The sequence below is a fragment of the Rhinatrema bivittatum genome, chromosome 14 (genome assembly GCF_901001135.1).
Source record: "Rhinatrema bivittatum chromosome 14, aRhiBiv1.1, whole genome shotgun sequence".
Classification (NCBI taxonomy): domain Eukaryota; kingdom Metazoa; phylum Chordata; class Amphibia; order Gymnophiona; family Rhinatrematidae; genus Rhinatrema; species Rhinatrema bivittatum.
In genome coordinates this window covers 77,511,416-77,530,149 of record NC_042628.1, presented here as the reverse complement: position 1 = coordinate 77,530,149, position 18,734 = coordinate 77,511,416, and the positions used below count along the sequence as shown (strand labels likewise).

At 46.1% G+C, this 18,734-nt stretch overlaps 1 protein-coding gene across 1 annotated transcript in view; it reads right to left on the bottom strand.

The window, feature by feature from the left end:
• The window catches only part of LOC115075937 (IgGFc-binding protein-like), a 400,171-nt gene that overhangs the window by 158,411 nt on the left and 223,026 nt on the right, over positions 1 to 18,734 (bottom strand). The window contains exons 36-39 of the mRNA XM_029576916.1: positions 10,853 to 10,906; positions 9,454 to 9,507; positions 3,775 to 4,986; positions 1,521 to 1,574 (exon numbers count right to left, since the gene is read on the bottom strand). Of these exons, the coding sequence (XP_029432776.1) occupies positions 1,521 to 1,574; positions 3,775 to 4,986; positions 9,454 to 9,507; positions 10,853 to 10,906 (1,374 nt within the window). The remainder of the gene's footprint in view (positions 1 to 1,520; positions 1,575 to 3,774; positions 4,987 to 9,453; positions 9,508 to 10,852; positions 10,907 to 18,734) is intronic.

Sequence of the window (18,734 nt, the reverse complement as noted above, 5' to 3'; positions counted from 1 at the left end):
TAGGGTCTTGATCAGGAAAAGTGGCCCATGACACGCGTCACCCGTCAAGTCTCCGAGCGGGCACTCTCAAGGTCGCTCGAGCTCTCTTGAATGGTCGCACAGAGGGCTCCTTGGGTCTCCACTTGGCTGCCTCATTCATAATCAGGATAAATTCTGGAGAAAACCCAGAAAGGCCCTCTGAAAGGACTGAGGGATGCTAGGCTCAGAGACTCCCCCCTTAACATCCTCCACATAAACCTGCGCCAGAGGAAAAGCATTCCAAGCCCAGTAAACACCCTCCCCCCCCCCCACCAGAGTGCCAGGTACTACAACTCCTCACTCCTGAATCCCCGACTGATGTGGTCCTGTACCGCTGGCCAACTCTCCTGGCTGCTCCTCAACACAGAACCTGAACCTGTTTTCTTTCTTTCTTTTTTTTTTTTTTTTTTAACAAATCTTACTCTAAATACAAAGAAATAAGAATAAGGCACCCCCCCCCCCCCAGTGGGGAAACTTCCCTGAGGGTGCTGTCGGCAGACAGGAAGGAACTTTGGGGCTCGAAGAGTGAGCCAGTCCCATGGCTAGCAGGGGACCCGAAGCTACAGGCAACACCAGCCAGGGGCATGCTCGGTTATGTAGCAGGGCCTCAAAGTTTTGTTCTCTGCCTCCATCTGCTGGTAGGGATGCATAAACCCACTTGTCTGGACTGATCTGGGTATGTTCAGGAAATTACATTTTTTATTTTACATACGTGACCTTTTATCCTTGTCTGTCTCTGCACTTCCTCACTGTATGTCTCTGCTCTGCCCTCTCCCTCTCTATATATCTCTCCCCTTGTGTCTTTGTCATTCCTCACCCCTCCCTCAATCTCTGCTTTTCTCTCCCCCCTGCATCTCTGCTCTTCTCTCTCACCCTCCCTGTGTCTTTATTCTTCTCTCTCCCCGCCTTCTTATGTTTCTATTTGCATTCTTCTCGCTCTCCCTTCTCTCCCTATATGTCTCTGCTCTCCTCTGTCCCCCCCCCCCCCTTCTCTTGCTATCTATCTTGAAGGAGTGCTAACACAGAGGCAGGCATTAGGTAAAACTTGCAAAAAGTATATTTGTTTTTGCTGATAAAACTACAAGGGGGTAATTCTGTGACATCCCACATAAGTTAGCTGACAAATACGTGCATAAATTACAGCAATTTTAAAATCAGATTTACACACATAAGTCCCTACTGAAATTTATCGCAGCAGAATTAGAAACACAAAATCACACCTGCTATTTGGAGTTCTCAGAATAAAAAGTGATTTTGTTGGCCTTAAACAAGGGTCTAATCAGCAAGGGTTGGCCTGTTCTGTATAAAGCCACAGACTGCCTCAGAGTAAGCCAGCCTCAGACTCCAGGTAGCCCACTAAATGGACCCATCCCACTAGAAGGATGAGAGCTGTTGAGGGGGAAGTGTCCAACACTGGTAACACATCTGCTTGGTACATAACTCTTAATGCAGTACATTCTGTATTATGAGCTTCAGAAGTATTACCACTCTCAAATACTCACGCTTAAGCATTTCTGACACAGACCACGGAAGCAGCTTTAAGTGAAGCTCATTGACTGAAAAAGAGACAGGACAAGTGAGAGGGAATTAATACGAAAGGATCGTGGCATTCCTACTGCAAAACATTTAAAAGTCCCTACTGTACTGTATGAATCCATTGGGCACCATTAAGATAACAATCCTACTTGTCAAACAGGGCCAGATTTAGGTACAGGCCTATGTTGCCAAATACTGAAGGTGCCCAAAGATTGGAAGTCCCCTTCCTCCCAATCCACTGCTCTCCGATCCCTGAGGAAGATACCCCTGCCCCCAGTATCCAATGGGATTCCACTCTCCCCTGCCCCATCCCAAGCCATTTGCCAATAGGCAGCAAAATCTTAAATCAGGCGCAATTCTCAAACTCTTCATGTGATTGATCCATGTGCAGCATCATTACAGGGATCATAACTTATATAAATTAGTCAGATCCCGTGACTGGTACAATTTATTACCATCTCAGAAGTGTTCAGGGAACTGGCAGAACAACAATTTAATAAATCCCAATTATGCATTTCATGGAAACATAATGGGATGTATTTCCTAGTTATTCTCCCATTTTGTCTCTATGCGAAATATAATTAGTACATTGGGCCATGTGTAATTTTGTTAAAGATGGACAAAGGTCAGCCAGCTGATAGAGTGTATCTGGATTTCCAGAATGCATGAGAGACTTCTTAGGAAACTAAAGTGTCATGGGATGGGGGCAGCATCCTATTGTGAATTGCTAGCTGATTAAAAGATAGAAAAAAGAGAGGAGGGTTATGGTAAAATTTCCCAGTGGAGAGAGATGAACAGTGGGCTGCCCCAGGGATCTGTTCGGGGACCACTACTTTGTAATATATTCATAAATAACCTGGAAATGGGAACAACAACTAAGGTGATCAAATTTTCAGATGACACAAAATTATTCAAAGTTGTTAAATCACAAGAGCATTGTGACAAATTGCAAGAGGACCTTGCAAAACTGGGAGACTGGGCATGCAAATGGCAAATGAAATTTAATGTGGCCAAGTGCAAAGTGATGCACTTAGGGGAGAGTAACCCAAATTGTAACTAAACAATGCAAGGTTCCACATTAGAAGTCACCATTCAGGAAAGGATCTAAATGTCATTGTTGATAATACATTGAAATCTTCTGCTCAGTGTGCAGCAGCATCCAAGAATGGAGAATAAAACAGAGACCATAATAATGCCTCTGTATTGTTTCATGATGTGACCTCATCTTGCGTATTGTGTTCAGTTCTGGTCACCACATCTCAAAAAAGATATAGCAGAATTAGAAAAGGTACAGAGAACGGTGACCAAGATGATAAAGGGGATGGAACGTTTCCCCTATGAAGAAAGGCTAAAGAGGTTAGGACTCTTTAGCTTGGAGAGGAGATGGCTGAGGGGAGATATGAGAGAGGTTTATAAAATAATGAGTGGAATGGAACAAGTAAACCTTAATCAGTTGTTTACGCCTTCAAAAAGTACTTAGAGTATTTATAGTACTATTTGAACTAGGGGACACAAAATGAAGTTACTATGTCATACATTTGAAACTAATAAGAGAAAATATTTTTTTTACTTAACACATAAGCTCTGGAATTCATTGCCAGAGGATGTGGTGAAAGCTCTTAGTGTACTTGCATTAAAAACGGTTTGGACAAGTTCTTGGAGGAAAAGTCCTTAAACCGTTATTAAGGCGGAGGTGCAGATATCCGGTGCTTATTCTTGGGATAAGCAGCTTGGAATCTATTTCCCCCTTGGGATCCTGCCAGGTACTTGCGACCTGGATTGGCCACTGTTGGAAACAGTATACTGGACTTGATGGACCCTTAGTCTGACACAGTATGGCAAGTCTTATGTTCTCATGTAAAAGCATGCATCTCCTTTGATGAAACAATATGCCACACATAGGTTTGTACTGTGCAAAAGTTATAATTAGTACATTTCAATGTTTCATTCCTCTATGTTCTGTGCCTCCAAATATTTTCACTTTACGATTTACCCATGCTGATATACAGATATGATATCTAATGCTGCCTTGGTACACGGCTTACAGTTAGGTGGGATTCCTTGCAGTGAATGCAAATCATACTAATAATGACATGGTTCAGTAAGTCTCTTTTTTCAGGAGGTCTATTTACCACTGCCCTTAAAAAGTTTTAATAGCAGGAATTGCTGAGCACATTACAAATAAGTAGCAGATGTTTAGATGCTGAAGAGCTTACTTACAGCCTGTACAAAGGCCACGAGATCCACTGCCAGATCTTTCTGAGAAGCTGGCTGTCAGCAATGCAAACGGAACTGTGGGATGCTGTAGAGTATGGAAGCCATATCCACGGACAAATTTAAGTTGTCCAAAAGAATAGTCTGTTCTTGCAACGCGTGTCCACTGGATGTTGCTTAACGTTTGCCCATCAAAAAGTATTTTAGAGGTTGCTGAACTATTGACTATTATAACCGCATAATTGAGGTCATTTGATTCCTGCTCATACATGATGTAGGAGTTACAGTAGGATGCAGTGTCAGTAATATCCACTAGGAAGGGATCAATCTCCTCTCCTTCCACAACTCCTCCTGTAGATAAAAAGAATAACTGAATTCCATGACTGGCATGGACAGCGAGAGTCTCAGGACCTTTCAGTTCCATCTGCCAAACCTCTCCGGGAACCAAATTCTTAGTTCCTTGTTTATCCCCTACTTCATAATTCACCTGAGTGTTCTTGCTAGCAACTATGGATACTATATCAGAAAGTTGCTGGAAAGGTCTGGGTGGGACGATGTAATCGGTACCCCAGCTGGAGGCAGGCTGCGCCTGTTTAATGACAAGGTCACAGCCACTGTTTTTGCTGAAACAGCTGTGACCACACATTACAGTCACAGGCTTCTGGCATAAAATTCTGGTGCCGGACAAGTCACCACTGCTTTGCATCTGTAGAACGTCATAGGTTTCTAGGGAAACAGTCATCTTGCTCCCTTTAGGATAACTTCTATTCCGGTGAGTCACAGGAGCTGTAAGGTAGATATCAACTATGTTGGGACAGTTAGTTATGATTGCAAACTCTGACTTAAATGATGTTTTCTCTACACTCGGAGTGGATATATAGTATTCTTTGCCTGAATACTGTACTGGATATATTATGGCCTTTTCAACAGAGCGATATTTAGAGTTTACTGAGTTCGCGGTGATTGGCTTATCAGATTGAACTATGATGGACTTTTTGGAGATGTCCGTTCCATGTAACTCAGCGGCTTGCGGTATAGAGATAGCCACTGTCTCCCATTTGTTCATGGTGACTTTCTTCTTAAAGTCAGATTTGTTGACCCAGATGGTGACAGAAGTAGGCGAGTGGAAGCACTGAATCCATATCTTAAAATCCCCGGGTACTTTAGGATCTTGATTAGCCATGAAGGTCGTTAGGAACTCCAGTCCCATAGGTCCATCTGTAAAAATATACCAGGCATACTCAGAATACAAAATTGGTGCAAGTAATAATCAGTTCAATTAATCTCTTCCTTTCCCTCCCAAATCCGCAAGAAAGGTGGCCTCACAGAGTAAAAAAATGTACATTTGAATTGCAGGCCCACCGGGAAATATTTAGAAAGAAATAGATGTTTTTTGCCTTTATTTTCTACCCCAATTTAGCAAAGTTTTAGTGCCTCACCCAAGGATGTTGTATTACTTTTTCTGAAAATCCATCAAAATTCACAATTCCCCTTTTAGACACAGGATTTTGCCTTCTACACCTAGAGCTACATCTCATTTGATGTATTTTCACCATTGATTTTGTTTCTCACACTGCATCATCAGTGTTGCTTTTCATGAAGGGTGAATAGTTACATTTTCCTGGACATTACACGTAACTCTTTAGTGAGAGAGAAAGATGAGGAGCAGAAGAGAACAAGGCAGATACCATCCATTTATTCCCAATAGATCTCTACTGCTTTTCTTTTCAGCTTTCTAGAATTCTCTTGACATTCACATATGTCACAGAAATGAGCGGTCCAGAGGATTTTCCTCTTAGTGTGCATTAATTAACAGTGCAACACATCAGCATTTCCCATTTAAACCAATGAAACAGGCCAGCTGTTATCAGAGGTGCCTAATCCCGCTGCACTCCCATAGTTCGATTTCACAATCGGGTCAGCAATGTTATAGGAGTTGCCTTCTCCTGGAGTCCTGGGGGCCTGTCTAAGCCTCCTCTGCACAGATTCTTCTCCCCAGGTGTGGGATCCTCCCTGGGACCATAATTCCCCTTGCTACACTCAGCTTTAAGGTGGAATGACTTCAGTTAGCCTGACTTCAGTGCCAGGAAAAATAGTGGAAAGTGTTTCCTGGCACTGAAGTCAGTTAGCCTGACTTCAGTGCCAGGAAAAATAGTGGAAAGTGTTCTAAACATCAAAATCACAGAACATATAGAAAGACATGGTTTAATGGAACAAAGTCAGCATGGCTTTACCCAGGGCAAGTCTTGCCTCACAAATCTGCTTCACTTTTTTGAAGGAGTTAATAAACATGTGGATAAAGGTGAACCGGTAGATATAGTATACTTGGATTTTCAGAAGGCGTTTGACAAAGTTCCTCATGAGAGGCTTCTAGGAAAAGTAAAAAGTCATGGGATAGGTGGTGATGTCCTTTCGTGGATTGCAAACTGGCTAAAAGACAGGAAACAGAGAGTAGGATTAAATGGGCAATTTTTCTCAGTGGAAGGGAGTGGACAGTGGAGTGCCTCAGGGATCTGTATTGGGACCCTTACTTTTCAATATATTTATAAATGATCTGGAAAGAAATACGACGAGTGAGATAATCAAATTTGCAGATGACACAAAATTGTTCAGAGTAGTTAAATCACAAGCAGATTGTGATAAACTGCAGGAAGACCTTGTGAGACTGGAAAATTGGGCATCCAAATGGCAGATGAAATTTAATGTGGATAAGTGCAAGGTGATGCATATAGGGAAAAATAACCCATGCTATAATTATACAATGTTGGGTTCCATATTAGGTGCTACAACCCAAGAAAGAGATCTAGGTGTCATAGTGGATAACACATTGAAATCGTCGGTACAGTGTGCTGCGGCAGTCAAAAAAGCAAACAGAATGTTGGGAATTATTAGAAAGGGAATGGTGAATAAAACGGAAGGTGTCATAGTGCCTCTGTATCGCTCCATGGTGAGACCGCATCTTGAATAGTGTGTACAATTCTGGTCGTCGCATCTCAAAAAAGATATAATTGCGATGGAGAAGGTACAGAGAAGGGCTACCAAAATGATAAGGGGAATGGAACAACTCCCCTATGAGGAAAGACTAAAGAGATTAGGACTTTTCAGCTTGGAGAAGAGATGACTGAGGGGGGATATGATAGAGGTGTTTAAAATCATGAGAGGTCTAGACCGGGTAGATGTGAATCAGTTATTTACTCTTTCGGATAGTAGAAAGACTAGGGGGCACTCCATGAAGTTAGCATGGGGCATATTTAAAACCAATCGGAGAAAGTTCTTTTTTACTCAACGCACAATTAAACTCTGGAATTTGTTGCCAGAGGATGTGGTTAGTGCAGTTAATATAGCTGTGTTTAAAAAAGGATTGGATAAGTTCTTGGAGGAGAAGTCCATTACCTGCTATTAAGTTCACTTGGAGAATAGCCACTGCCATTGGCAATGGTTACATGGAATAGACTTGGTTTTTGGGTACTTGCCAGGTTCTTATGGCCTGGATTGGCCACTGTTGGAAACAGGATGCTGGGCTTGATGGACACTTGGTCTGACCCAGTATGGCATTTTCTTATGTTCTTATGTTCTTATAATGAGCCAGAAACTAGAGCTGGTTCTTAAGGTATTCTGGGGCTCTTCGACACTCCGACTTAGGACCTTAAAGACTAAGGCTTTCACTGCCATTCTCTGACTTTGAGCAAAGAGCTTCCTGAATCAAGACCTTAACCAGTTAATGCCAGCTCATAAATTCAAAACTTGTGGATGCTGCTGGAAGAGCTTCTCGATGGAGGCAGTAGGGGCAAAAGCAGTTCCAGAATTCTAGTAAGAACTAGAAGCCCAGAGGGTCCTGCTTGACCGTAGAAAAGAAAGGGTAAAGCAGGAAACTATTTGTATCCCCACAACTCTAATGAGACGCTGCTCCATATATCCATCATACTTTGAGGAAACGCTTCCATACTTCAATTTTGGGGCTATCCCTCAGCCTAATACCTCATTTTTTTCCAAGTCTATCAACTGAAAACAAATTTGCCTCTTGTATATTTTCTAATATTTCCAGGCATTTTAATGTTTTCACATAACCTCTCCTCCTGCATTTATAATTTTCAGCTCTCAAGTCACAATGCAAGGATACATTGCATAGCAACTCTGCAGCCTTCCAGCACTTCAAAAACAAAGAGCTGTACATTGGCCATTATTATTAATTTGCTGAATGTAGGATATCCACAACGTGCTCACCAAGCCTTTGCTGCTCTCCATTACCCTTCTGCAGCAAATCATTTCCCCCTCACAGCCCTCCATGTTCCTCTACCCAACTCCTTTACAACCCCTCCCCCCATCCCCATGTTCTCACCAAAATCCTCAGGGTCCTTCATTTTGGATTTCCTTCCCGTCGGCCCTGCCCTGTGACCTTCCTCACTTTTGCAGCCCGCCCTTCCCCCTTCCCATGTCCTTCCTTATCAAGCCCCAATATCATCTGCCTCTACACCTCTCCTTAACCCCTTTCCCCAAATCCCACCATCAGTTCTCTACATTTCCCTATCTATTTTTCCTTTCTAAATCCCCCTTTCTGATCCCTCTATTTCCCTTGCCCTCTTCCCCCCTCATTATCCCTCTCTCCTGCTCCACTATCTTCCCTTTCAGCTCCCTGTTTCTCTCTATGCCACTATGTCCTCTCTCCCTTCCTTCTTTCTCTCCCGTTTTCCTTCTTTCCTCCACTGGAAGGCAGCCTCTTTGGTCTCCATTTTTCCATTACCAGGCTTTCTTTCTGGGGAAAAAAGGTTCCAGGACGCATGCAAAATGCATGGGGTTTTGGTTTTTTTTGAGGACCACAAGGAAAGTGAAGCAGATGGAGGAAAAAGGTGCCAGTATGCAGTTGTGGCAGGCACCCCCAGACAAAATCCTGGTCACAACCATAGCTGTATTAGATTTATGCAGCACTGTGACATCAGGGAGTGAAAGAGAGGTAAGAAGTCCACATTTAAAACAGTTTGTCCAACTAACTGGACAAAGAGGGATTTAAAAATCCAACCAGTCTGACGGCCCCTGACATAAGTCAGGGACAGTCTGGTTGTGCTCTGGGGTGGAGCACCGTTATCCAGCTAAGTGAGTCGCATAACACAAATGTTAGCTACAGATCGGTCCTAAGGTTAACCAGATAAGCTTAGCTGGCACCTCAAAGATAGCCAGGTATATTCAGTGGCAGGCCTGCGCTGGTGAATATCACAGCTATGTCATCTGGATACGTTTATCCAACTCATTTTGCCAGGCAAGCAGCATTTGAATACAGACCTCATAGGGGACAATATTCAGCGCTACTTAACTGGATGAATGATGACTTATCCGGCTTCAGTGGCAGCTGCTGAATATTCAGCTATGTTCAGCAGTCGCCACTTAGCTGGAAAAGTACTTTGGGACTGAATATCGAGGCCTATAGTTTTTTTTCTCAGTTTTCAAGCTCTTCTCAGATTTTATCATGCTCATCATCTCAATTCCTTTTCTCTGAAAACTTGTGTAAAGATTGTGGGTAAAATGTCCCCTCTTACCCCCCAAAAAAGTCCCCACATCCCGAAAGTCCATCTCAAATTTTCCCCACTTTCTCCGGTTCTTTACGCTCTCCCTAGATCCCCCACACTCTCTCTCTTAGTCTCTCTGGCTTCCCACTCCCACCTTGACACAACAATATGATGTTATGCTCACCAGTGAGAAATTGAGCTGGAAGGTCTGGTAGTGCTTGTCTATATATCCAGTTTTCTGAAATAAAGCAGATGTGTTAAATAGGAGTAAACATGAAGGATGCCAGGATATTTCCACTAAACCGATAAATCATCTTTTCAGTATATGAAAACAAGTGATTTCGTTTATTTAGAAACAAAATGAAAAGTTTATGATGAGTGTGAGATTGCAATAGGAAAGAATTCCTGAGGTGCTCATGGATGATATCAGTGTTGTCAGTGAGAGGGATGGTAGGATACAGAGTGGTAGATGGGTAGAGGAAAGAAAGCATGGGTGAGACCTCATTTGGTAACTCTAAGAACGATATTTCTTTCAGCAGAGCTCAGGGAAGTGCAGTTTTACTGACAGTCATGCAGAGAGGTGCACTGGCTTAACCCCTGCTGTCCTAATGTTGGAAATTTTACTCCTGGTCTGAGTGGGAGAAAAGTTTCCAGTGCTCATGGCAGATGCAAGAGTTCCAGTATGGGGCCCTATAGTCAGTGTTTTATGTGTAGAAAACATGCTGTGTGTACATAAACCAGGTTTTCAACACATTAATCAAGTTTTTCTATGCACTAAAGCACCGATTTTCCATACCCACCACGCGAGGCCGGACCTTGCGCATGCCGAGCCCAGTTTCGAAAAGGCACAGCTACGCGCATAAAGGCCGGTACGTGCACAAGTGCCAGGCTTCCTGTAAGGGGTGGGCCGAGGGGGCGGGGAGGTGCAGAGTGGGTGTGGGCCAGGACAGCGCCATTGTTCGCTGGCCTGGCCCATACAACTTCAACTCGGGAGATGAAGTTGCAAAAGAAAGATTACTGCAAAAAAAAAAAAAAGGCAGAGTTTAGGGGAAGAGGGAGGGAGAGTAGGTAGGGGAGTAGGAAAGTTCCCTCTCAGTCCTCTCCTTGATTGGAGTGGACTGGGAGGTAACTGAGGAGCGTCGCCATGCAGAAATTGCAAAAAATCCCCTCACTTGGACACGTGGGTGCAAAGTGCAAAGTCTACCCCTCAGCTTTTTCTTTGTGCACATTTTCTGGTTTCTCTGCATTTTCTAACTCCAGATGCATTAGCATTTCGTTAGCTTCAGCATACGTTTTTAACGCTCAGCTAATTACATTGGTCTCAAGACTGTGATGCAAGGCCCTTTTTTCTGTCACTTTCTACCTCCACCCCATATTGTAAATTCTCTCTCAACTATTTATCTGCGAGAAAGCGAACACATTTTTGTGAACAAGATATGAGATTAGAAGCTCATCAGCTCATTCATTTAAATAATTAGCATATGCTTAATATGTTTCTGAGCCACTTGACCAGCAAACTTCCTGGTGCAACACCAACTTCAGCAGTCACCTGCACCTATTTGAAAGTGAGATGCCAAACTCACCTGTAACCATTGCCATCGGAGGAAGCAAAAACATTGTTGTGGATGGCCGTGGTTCTGAAAATACAATGGAAAATTTAGTTTTAATCAATGGCTTTAATTCCTCATTAATGAAGATTTTCATGGTCTGTACTCAAAATCATGCTAGTTCATGTTGGCTTTGGATCATCTACCTCCATAGCCTTCACTCTTGGTTAGGTCATGATGACTGCAAGAATGTAGCTTATCTGTCAGTAAGGTTTTGACACTCTTCCACATCAAATATTGCTGAACAAGACAGTCATTCTTGTAACTTGAAAAATATATATTAACTGAGAAGCAGATTAAACATCAAAGAATAGTGAAGAGAACGTGGCCAGTGGAGCACCACAAGAATCAGTTCTAGGCCCAGCCTTCCTCTATATCTTTTTAAGTAAATCTTGAAGAAGCTAGAAGATAAAATGAAACCTAGAAACACAGAAGACAGCTGACAGACAGCAAAAGCTAAGGATCCTCCATGCTTATTACACGAGTTCTTCCTTTTACTGCTCTTCTTCCACTACCACCAACAGGTAAGTTTTCTGGCTGAATTCAACTGTGGAGACCTGACTTGGAAGGGGGATAATTTTTATTAATAACTTTTTATTCTTTTAATTTTTGAAAAGGGATTTTTGCATTGTTTGTGTCTTAGGTATTTTTCTACTTAGAACCTATCACTTCTTTCAACCACTGGGCTATTTTGAAGCCTTATGTGCCATCTTTGCAGCACTCCATAGCACAAAAAGGTGAGGGAATTAAATGCCAAACCCTTCACCAATCCTCATTGCAAGAAAGTCAAAATGTGTGCCACCAACGCTTGAGAAGGATGGATCCCCATCTGCTGGAGACAGAGAAATACAAGTCAATGCTGAGGGACTGCAGGTGGCACACCACGTTGTATGCCAGTGTCAGCGAAATTATGTCTGTCTCCATCCTCTGGAAGGGGAGCAAAACCCAGGAGTCTGGACTGATCTGGGTATGTACAGGGAAGGATAACCAATGGGTAGTGCTACAACAGTTCCAAAATATATTGCGATGACAGAGAGGAGCAACTTGGTGGCGCGGTGGCACTTTATGTCCGGGATGGCATAGAGTCCAACACGATAAAGATCCTGCAAGAGACTAAATGCACAGTCAAATCTTTATGGGTAGAAATCCCTTGTGTGTTGGGGAAGAGTACAGCGATAGGTGTATACTACCGTCCACTTTGCCAAAATATGAGAAGGACAGTGAAATGCTAAGAGAAATTATGGAATTATAGTGCAGTAATACTGGGAGATTTCAATTTACCCAATATTGACTGGGTAAATGCAATATCAGGACATGCTAGAGAGATACAGTTCCTGGATGGAATAAATGACAGTTTTATGGAGCAACTGGTTCAACAACCGACACAAGAGGGCACAATTTTAAATCTAATTCTCAATGAAGACCAGGATCTAGTTGCTGCGCGTCTCGGCCGTGCCGGTCCCGCACCCAGGCCTTCCCTACCTTCCGATGCCACGTCCAGCACTGCCCTTTCTTCTGCGGCCTAACCGGCGACCAACATCGTGAAGCGATGGAGCCACCGCCACTCTTCCTCTGGGCCTTCTCTGCAGCAGAGACGCTGCCGCCGATATCTCTTCCTGCCTGGGGTTCCCCAGGCGCATGCTCCTCACCTCTATTTAAAGGGTTATGACACCCGATGGTTGTCGGCCTCCTGGATGACATCATCTCATCAGACCTATTTAAGGCAAGCTCTGACATTCAGAGCTTGCCTTTACAAAAGGTTTGTTTTGCTCTTTTTTGTCTCCTTGACGATCTCTTGATTCCTGAACCCTGTTTCAGCCTCTGCCTTCTCCAAGCCTGACCTCAGCTATGTCCAACCTCGTCTGCCTTCTCCAAGCCTGACCTCAGTTTTGTCCGACCACGCTTGCCTTCTCTAAGCCTGACCTCAGCTACGTCGGACCACACCTGCCTTCTCCAAACCTGACCTCAGTTACGTCCAACCTCATCTGCCTTCTCCAAACCTGACCTCAGCTATGTCCAACCTCATCTGCCTTCTCCAAGCCTGACCTCAGCTACGTCCGACCTCATCTGCCTTCTCCAAGCCTGACCTGAGCTACATCCGACCATGCCTGCCTTCTCCAAGCCTGACCTCAGCTACGTCCAACCTCGTCTGCCTTCTCCAAGCCTGACCTCAGCTACATCCGACCTTCCCTTCGCTTCCTCTAGGAGACCCTGCAAGGCCTATCTAAGATCAGGCGACCCAGATAACCAAGAACAAAATCTGAGGGAACCCCGGGTTGCTACTGGAGCTCCAGCTAGCCTCTGTCTCCCCCTGTGCTCCGCCTCCTGGTCTCTCCGTAGGGTCATACCAATCCTGCACCAGGCCTGGGTCCACTCCCAGCGCAATACTAGTGAGAAGTAACAGTGATAGAGCCGCTTCGCATTAGTGATCATAACATGATCAAATCTGAATTAATGACAGGAAGGAGGACCTATCATTAAAATTGTCCATTGTACCTGAAGACTGCAAGGTGGCCAATGTAACCGCGCTAGTGAAAAAGGGCTCCAGGGGAGAGCCAGAAATCTATAGACTGGTGCTCCTGACTTCAGTTCCAGGGAAAATTGTGGAAATGGTTCTAAATACTACTTTGTATATATTTACTCTCCTTGCCCTTTGTAAGTTATTATTATTTATTTTTCCAAGTTCTATTTACCTTGTTCATTGTAAGACATTATTCTATATACTGTCAATCTATTTGTTGTAATGTAAACCGAAGTGATTGGTAACCTTGTTACCAGAACTTCGGTATATAAAACTGTTAAATAAAGAAAGAAAGAATAATATCACAGAACATTTAGATAGACATGGGAAAGAGCCAACATGGATTTACCCAAGGGAAGTGTTGACTCAGAAATCTACATTTTTATGAAGGGGTGAATAAACGTGGACAAAAGTGAACCAGTAGATATCGTATTTTTGGGTTTTCTGAAAGCGTTCAACAAAGAACCGCATGACAAGTTTTGAAGAAAACTAAAAAATCATGGGATAGGAGGAGATGTCCTTTTGAGGATTACAAACTGGTTAAAAGACAGGAAACAGAGAGTAGGACTAAATGGTCTGTTTTCACAATGGAAAATGGTAAACAGTGGAGTGCCTCATAGATCTGTACTATGACCGGTGTTTTTTCAAATATTTATAAATGATCTGGAAAGGGGCATGATGAGTGAGGTGCTTAAAGTTGCGGATGACACATAATTATGCAGAGCAGTTAAATCTCAAGCGGATTGTGATAAATTGCAGGAGGACCTTGTAATACAGGAAGATTGGGCATCCAAATGGCAAATGTATTTAATGTGGACAAGTGCAAGGTGATGCATATAGGAGAAAATAAACCTTGCTGTGGTTACACAATGTTAGGTTCCATATTAAGAGCTACCACACAGGAAAAAGATCTAGGCATCATAGTGGATAATACTTTAAAATCATCGGCTCAGTGTGCTGCAGCAGTCAAAAAAGCAAACAGGATGTTAGGAATTATTAGGAAGGGAATGGCGAATGTCATAATGCCTCTGTATCGCTCCATTGTGAGACCGCACCTGGAGTACTGTGTGCAGTTCTGATCACCGCATCTGAAAAACAATAAAGTTGCACTGGAGAAAGTACAGAGAAGAGCGACCGAAATGATAAAGGGGTTAGGACTGTTAAGGTCCCAGGCCGTTCCCCGGGACCTTCTCCTACCTCGCGGCCCGGGCCAGCTGGAGCGTGCCTCCTTCTGGACGTCCCTGCCGCAGGGGTTCCTGCGGGGGTGACCGGGCCTGGTTCGCAGCCTGGTGCAGCGCTCTCCAAGGAGGGAGATGGCACCGCCCTCTAAGTGCGCACGCGGGCCAGGGGCTCCCCATTTAAAGGGGCCAGCGCGGGAATTGCTGGTCAGCTCCTCGGGTGATGTCAGATGCTGCCGGGTTATTTAAACCCGGCAGCCACTACAGGACCGCGCCTTGCAACGAGGTTCCTCAGGTTCACTGACTGCTAGTTGCTGCTACTCTTGGATTGCTTCTGTCTTCGACCCGGCTTGCTTCCCGTACTTGTCTCCTGCTTCTGCCCCTTGGTTTTGGTATCGACTTCTGGCTTCTGACCTGGCTCCACTCCACGACTTCGTCTTCGACTTCTATTCCTGGCTTGGTATTGACTTCTGACCTTCTGGCTTCCGACCGGGCTCCGTCGACGACTCCGTCTTCTGCTTTGTCCCTGGCTTTGGTGTGGATCTCTGACTCCTGGCTCCCGACCCGGCTTCATTCCTGGACTCCGACTTCGGCCTCTTCCTCATCTCACGTATCCGCTGCTTGCTGACCCAGAGGATTCTCCTACGTCTCAGCGGCTCGGGCTCTCACGGGCTCCTCCCGGGGGTGCCGCGGGCTTCCGAGGGTGAAGACTCTTCATCTACCTGGGTTCAGTCCTCATCCATCTCTTCAGCCGTGGCCTGGATCCTTGGTCGCATAGGACTCCACCTAAGTCCAAGAGGTCCGGGTCCCTACGGGCTCCTCCTGGGGGACCTTGGACTTCCAGTGGTGAAGCCTCCTCTGAGTCTCTTCCGAGCCGCCTCCTGATCGGGACGCTTGCTATGGCTTTCCATAGCATACCACCCACTGTCCCGACCGACCCAAGGGTCCACGAACGCAACAGTTTGCAAGGCCATGGACCCGGCGGACCTTGCCGGCCTGAAAGTCATTCCTGGTATAGCCCAGAGGCTGCAACAGCAGCAGACCTGTCTCGACGCACTGACGGCGACTGTACATGACTTAGCCGAGCGTGTCGGCGGAACCACGGCTGCCAGCTCTGCGGTACCTGGAACTGGGGCCACTTCCACAGTTACAGCACTCATCCAGATGCCTGTACTTTCGTTGTATTCAGGGTACGTGAAACTATGCTGAACCAGTGCTATATTCGCTTCAACCTGCTTCCGCTTCAGTTTCCAACTGACCTGGTCAAGACAAGTTTCATTATCTCTCTGTTGGATGGGAGACCCCTGGCATGGGCCTCCAACCTTTGGGAGTGCCAGGGTCCTCGCCTGGAGAACCTGGTGCACTTCGTCTGTGCCTTTAGGCGAGTCTTTGACGAAGCCTCCCGCAAATCCACTGCTGCCTCAGAGTTACTCCAGCTATGGCAGGGTAACCGGCCTCTGGCAGAACATGCCATGGACTTCCAGACTCTCGCCGCCGAACTAAATTGGGGAAGTGACAGCCTGCATGGCATTTTCCTGGAAAGTCTCTCCCCAAAGCTGCAGGATGAATTGGTGGCCCGAGACCTCCCTGATGACCTGGATGTTCTTATTGATCTTGCAGGCCACGTGAACCGCCGCATTCAGCGCCAGTTTCGAGAAAAGAGGCCAGCTCATAGGCCTTGGTCCTTTGGATCTACTCCTTCCCGCAGTGGGAGTTCCCCACCCATTTCGTCAGGTGCCCAAGACATCGAACCCATGCAAGTAGGTCGGGGACCTATTTCCCAAGAAGAAAGAAGGAGATGCCGGTTACTGGGCCTATGCCTGTACTGCAGTGGCAGGGGCCATTTCCTTGCCCATTGTAGTGAACGTACAGGAAACGCTCAGATCTAGGGACAGGCGGGGAGCTAACCCTAGGTCACACTGCTTCCGACTCCCCATGCTTTGTGCCGGTGACCTTACTCCTCCCGGAGGGAGAGTTTGAGATGCAAGACCCGATCGACTCCGGAGCCGAGGGTAACTTTATACTTCAAGATCTGGTTCAGCAACTCCAGATCGGAGTACAACCCCAAAGACCCCATCTCAGCGTGTCCTCCATTCAGGGGAAAATCCTTCCTGATGCCATTACTACCCGCACCGAGCCTCTCATCTTACGCACGGGCATTCTGCATCAGGAGGAGATCTCCTTCTTCGTTCTAGAGAAGTCCATGCATCCGGTCATCCTGGGACTACCTTGGCTTTGGAAGCACTCGTCCATAATCGCTTGGGATTCCCTCCAGGTGGCATCCTGGGGGCCAGTGTGCTTTGATTCCTGCCTAGCCACGGTTACTTGGCCACCGATTTCTCTCCTGACATCAACCCTGGTTCTGCCACCTCACTATCAGGATTATCTCGACGTGTTTTCCAAGGAGAAGGCTGAGATTCTTTCGGAGCACCGCCCCTTTGACTGCGCGATCAACCTGCTCCCAGGTACCACGCCGCCACGAGGACGGGTCTAACCGTTGTCCCTTCTGGAAACTCAAGCCATGTCTGCATACATCCGGGAGAACCTGGACCTAGGGTTCATTCGACCAAAGTCTCCAGCTGGAGCAGGCTTCTTCTTCGTAGCAAAGAAAGACGGGTCTCTCCGACCCTGCATAGATTACCATGGCTTGAACAGCATTACCCGGCGGGATTGGTACACTCTGCTTTTGATACCGGAACTCCTGGACAGGCTACAAGGGGCCAAGGTGTTCATTAAACTGGACCTCCGAGGAGCATACAACCTGGCACGAATTCGTCCTGGTGACGAATGGAAAACCGTATTCAATACGAGGGATGGCCATTATGAATATTTAGTCATGCCCTTTGGCCTCTGTAACGCCCCGGTGGTTTTTCAAAACCTCATGAATGAGGTTCTCAGAGACATGCTTCACTCCTCGGTCATCGTTTATCTCGACGATGTGCTTATCTACTCCAAGGTCCTGGAGACGCACCGCCAGGATGTCCGAGTACTACAGAAGCTGCCAGATAATCAATTGTACGCCAAGTTTGAGAAGTGCACTTTCGAGCAGGACTTCTTACCCTTCCTAGGGTACATTGTATCCTCCACCGGGTTTCTTATGGACCCTGAGAATGTCGCAGCAATCAAGGACTGGCCACAACCACAGGGAGTGAAGGCACTCCAACGCTTCCTAGGTTTTGCCAACTTCTACCGGCAGTTTATCCCCCACTATTCCCAAAAGGTGGCCCCACTTTTGGCCCTTACCAGGAAAGGCGCTGACGCTAAGCACTGGCCGCAGACTGCCATACGAGCCTTCCAGGACTTGAAGGAGGCTTTCCTCCAAGACACCTGTCTTCGTAATCCAGACCCCCAACGGCTGTTCATCGTGGAGGTTGATGCCTCCGACGTGGCAGTTGGGGCCGTTTTGAGCCATTTATACAAGGGAGGGAAATTCTTGCTGTGCTCCTATTATTCCCGCAAGTTCTCCCCCGCTGAGAGGCACTACGGCATAGGGGATAAGGAGCTGCTGGCCATTAAACTCGCTTTTGAAGAATGGCACCAATGGCTGGAGGGGGCTCAACACCTGATAACTGTCTACACAGATCACAAGAACCTGGAGTATCTGTGTCACGCCCAGCGCCTTAACACACGGCAAGCACGCTGGTCGCTCTTCTTCAGCCGGTTTGATTTCACCCTGCGTTATCGACCCGCCTGTACCACTGAGACAGAAGATGATACCCCTCTGCCACAGTACATTCTGGACCCGGCCAAGGTCCTCCTAGTGGCTGCTGAGCTGGCTCCCGCAGGGAAGACTATAGTCCCCATCCATTTCCGTAGGAGAGTGTTAGCCTGGGCCTACGATTCCCTGACCGCAGGACATCCAGGAATAGCCAGGACCCTGGACCTCCTATCTGAATTCTACTGGTGGCCACAACTGAAGGACGTTCGACTCTATGTCCAGTCATGTCCCACCTGTGCTTGGCAAAAACCCCTGCACGGACGTCCCTAGTGTCTTCTTCAGCCGCTACCGATTCCTACTGAGCCCTGAACCCACCTGTCCTCCGACTTCATTATTGATTTACCGGTTTCTGACGGGAAGACTGTGATCTGGGTCACGGTCGATCATTTTTCCAAGATGGCCCACTTCGTGCCCCTCGCTAAACTGCCATCTGCACCGGAA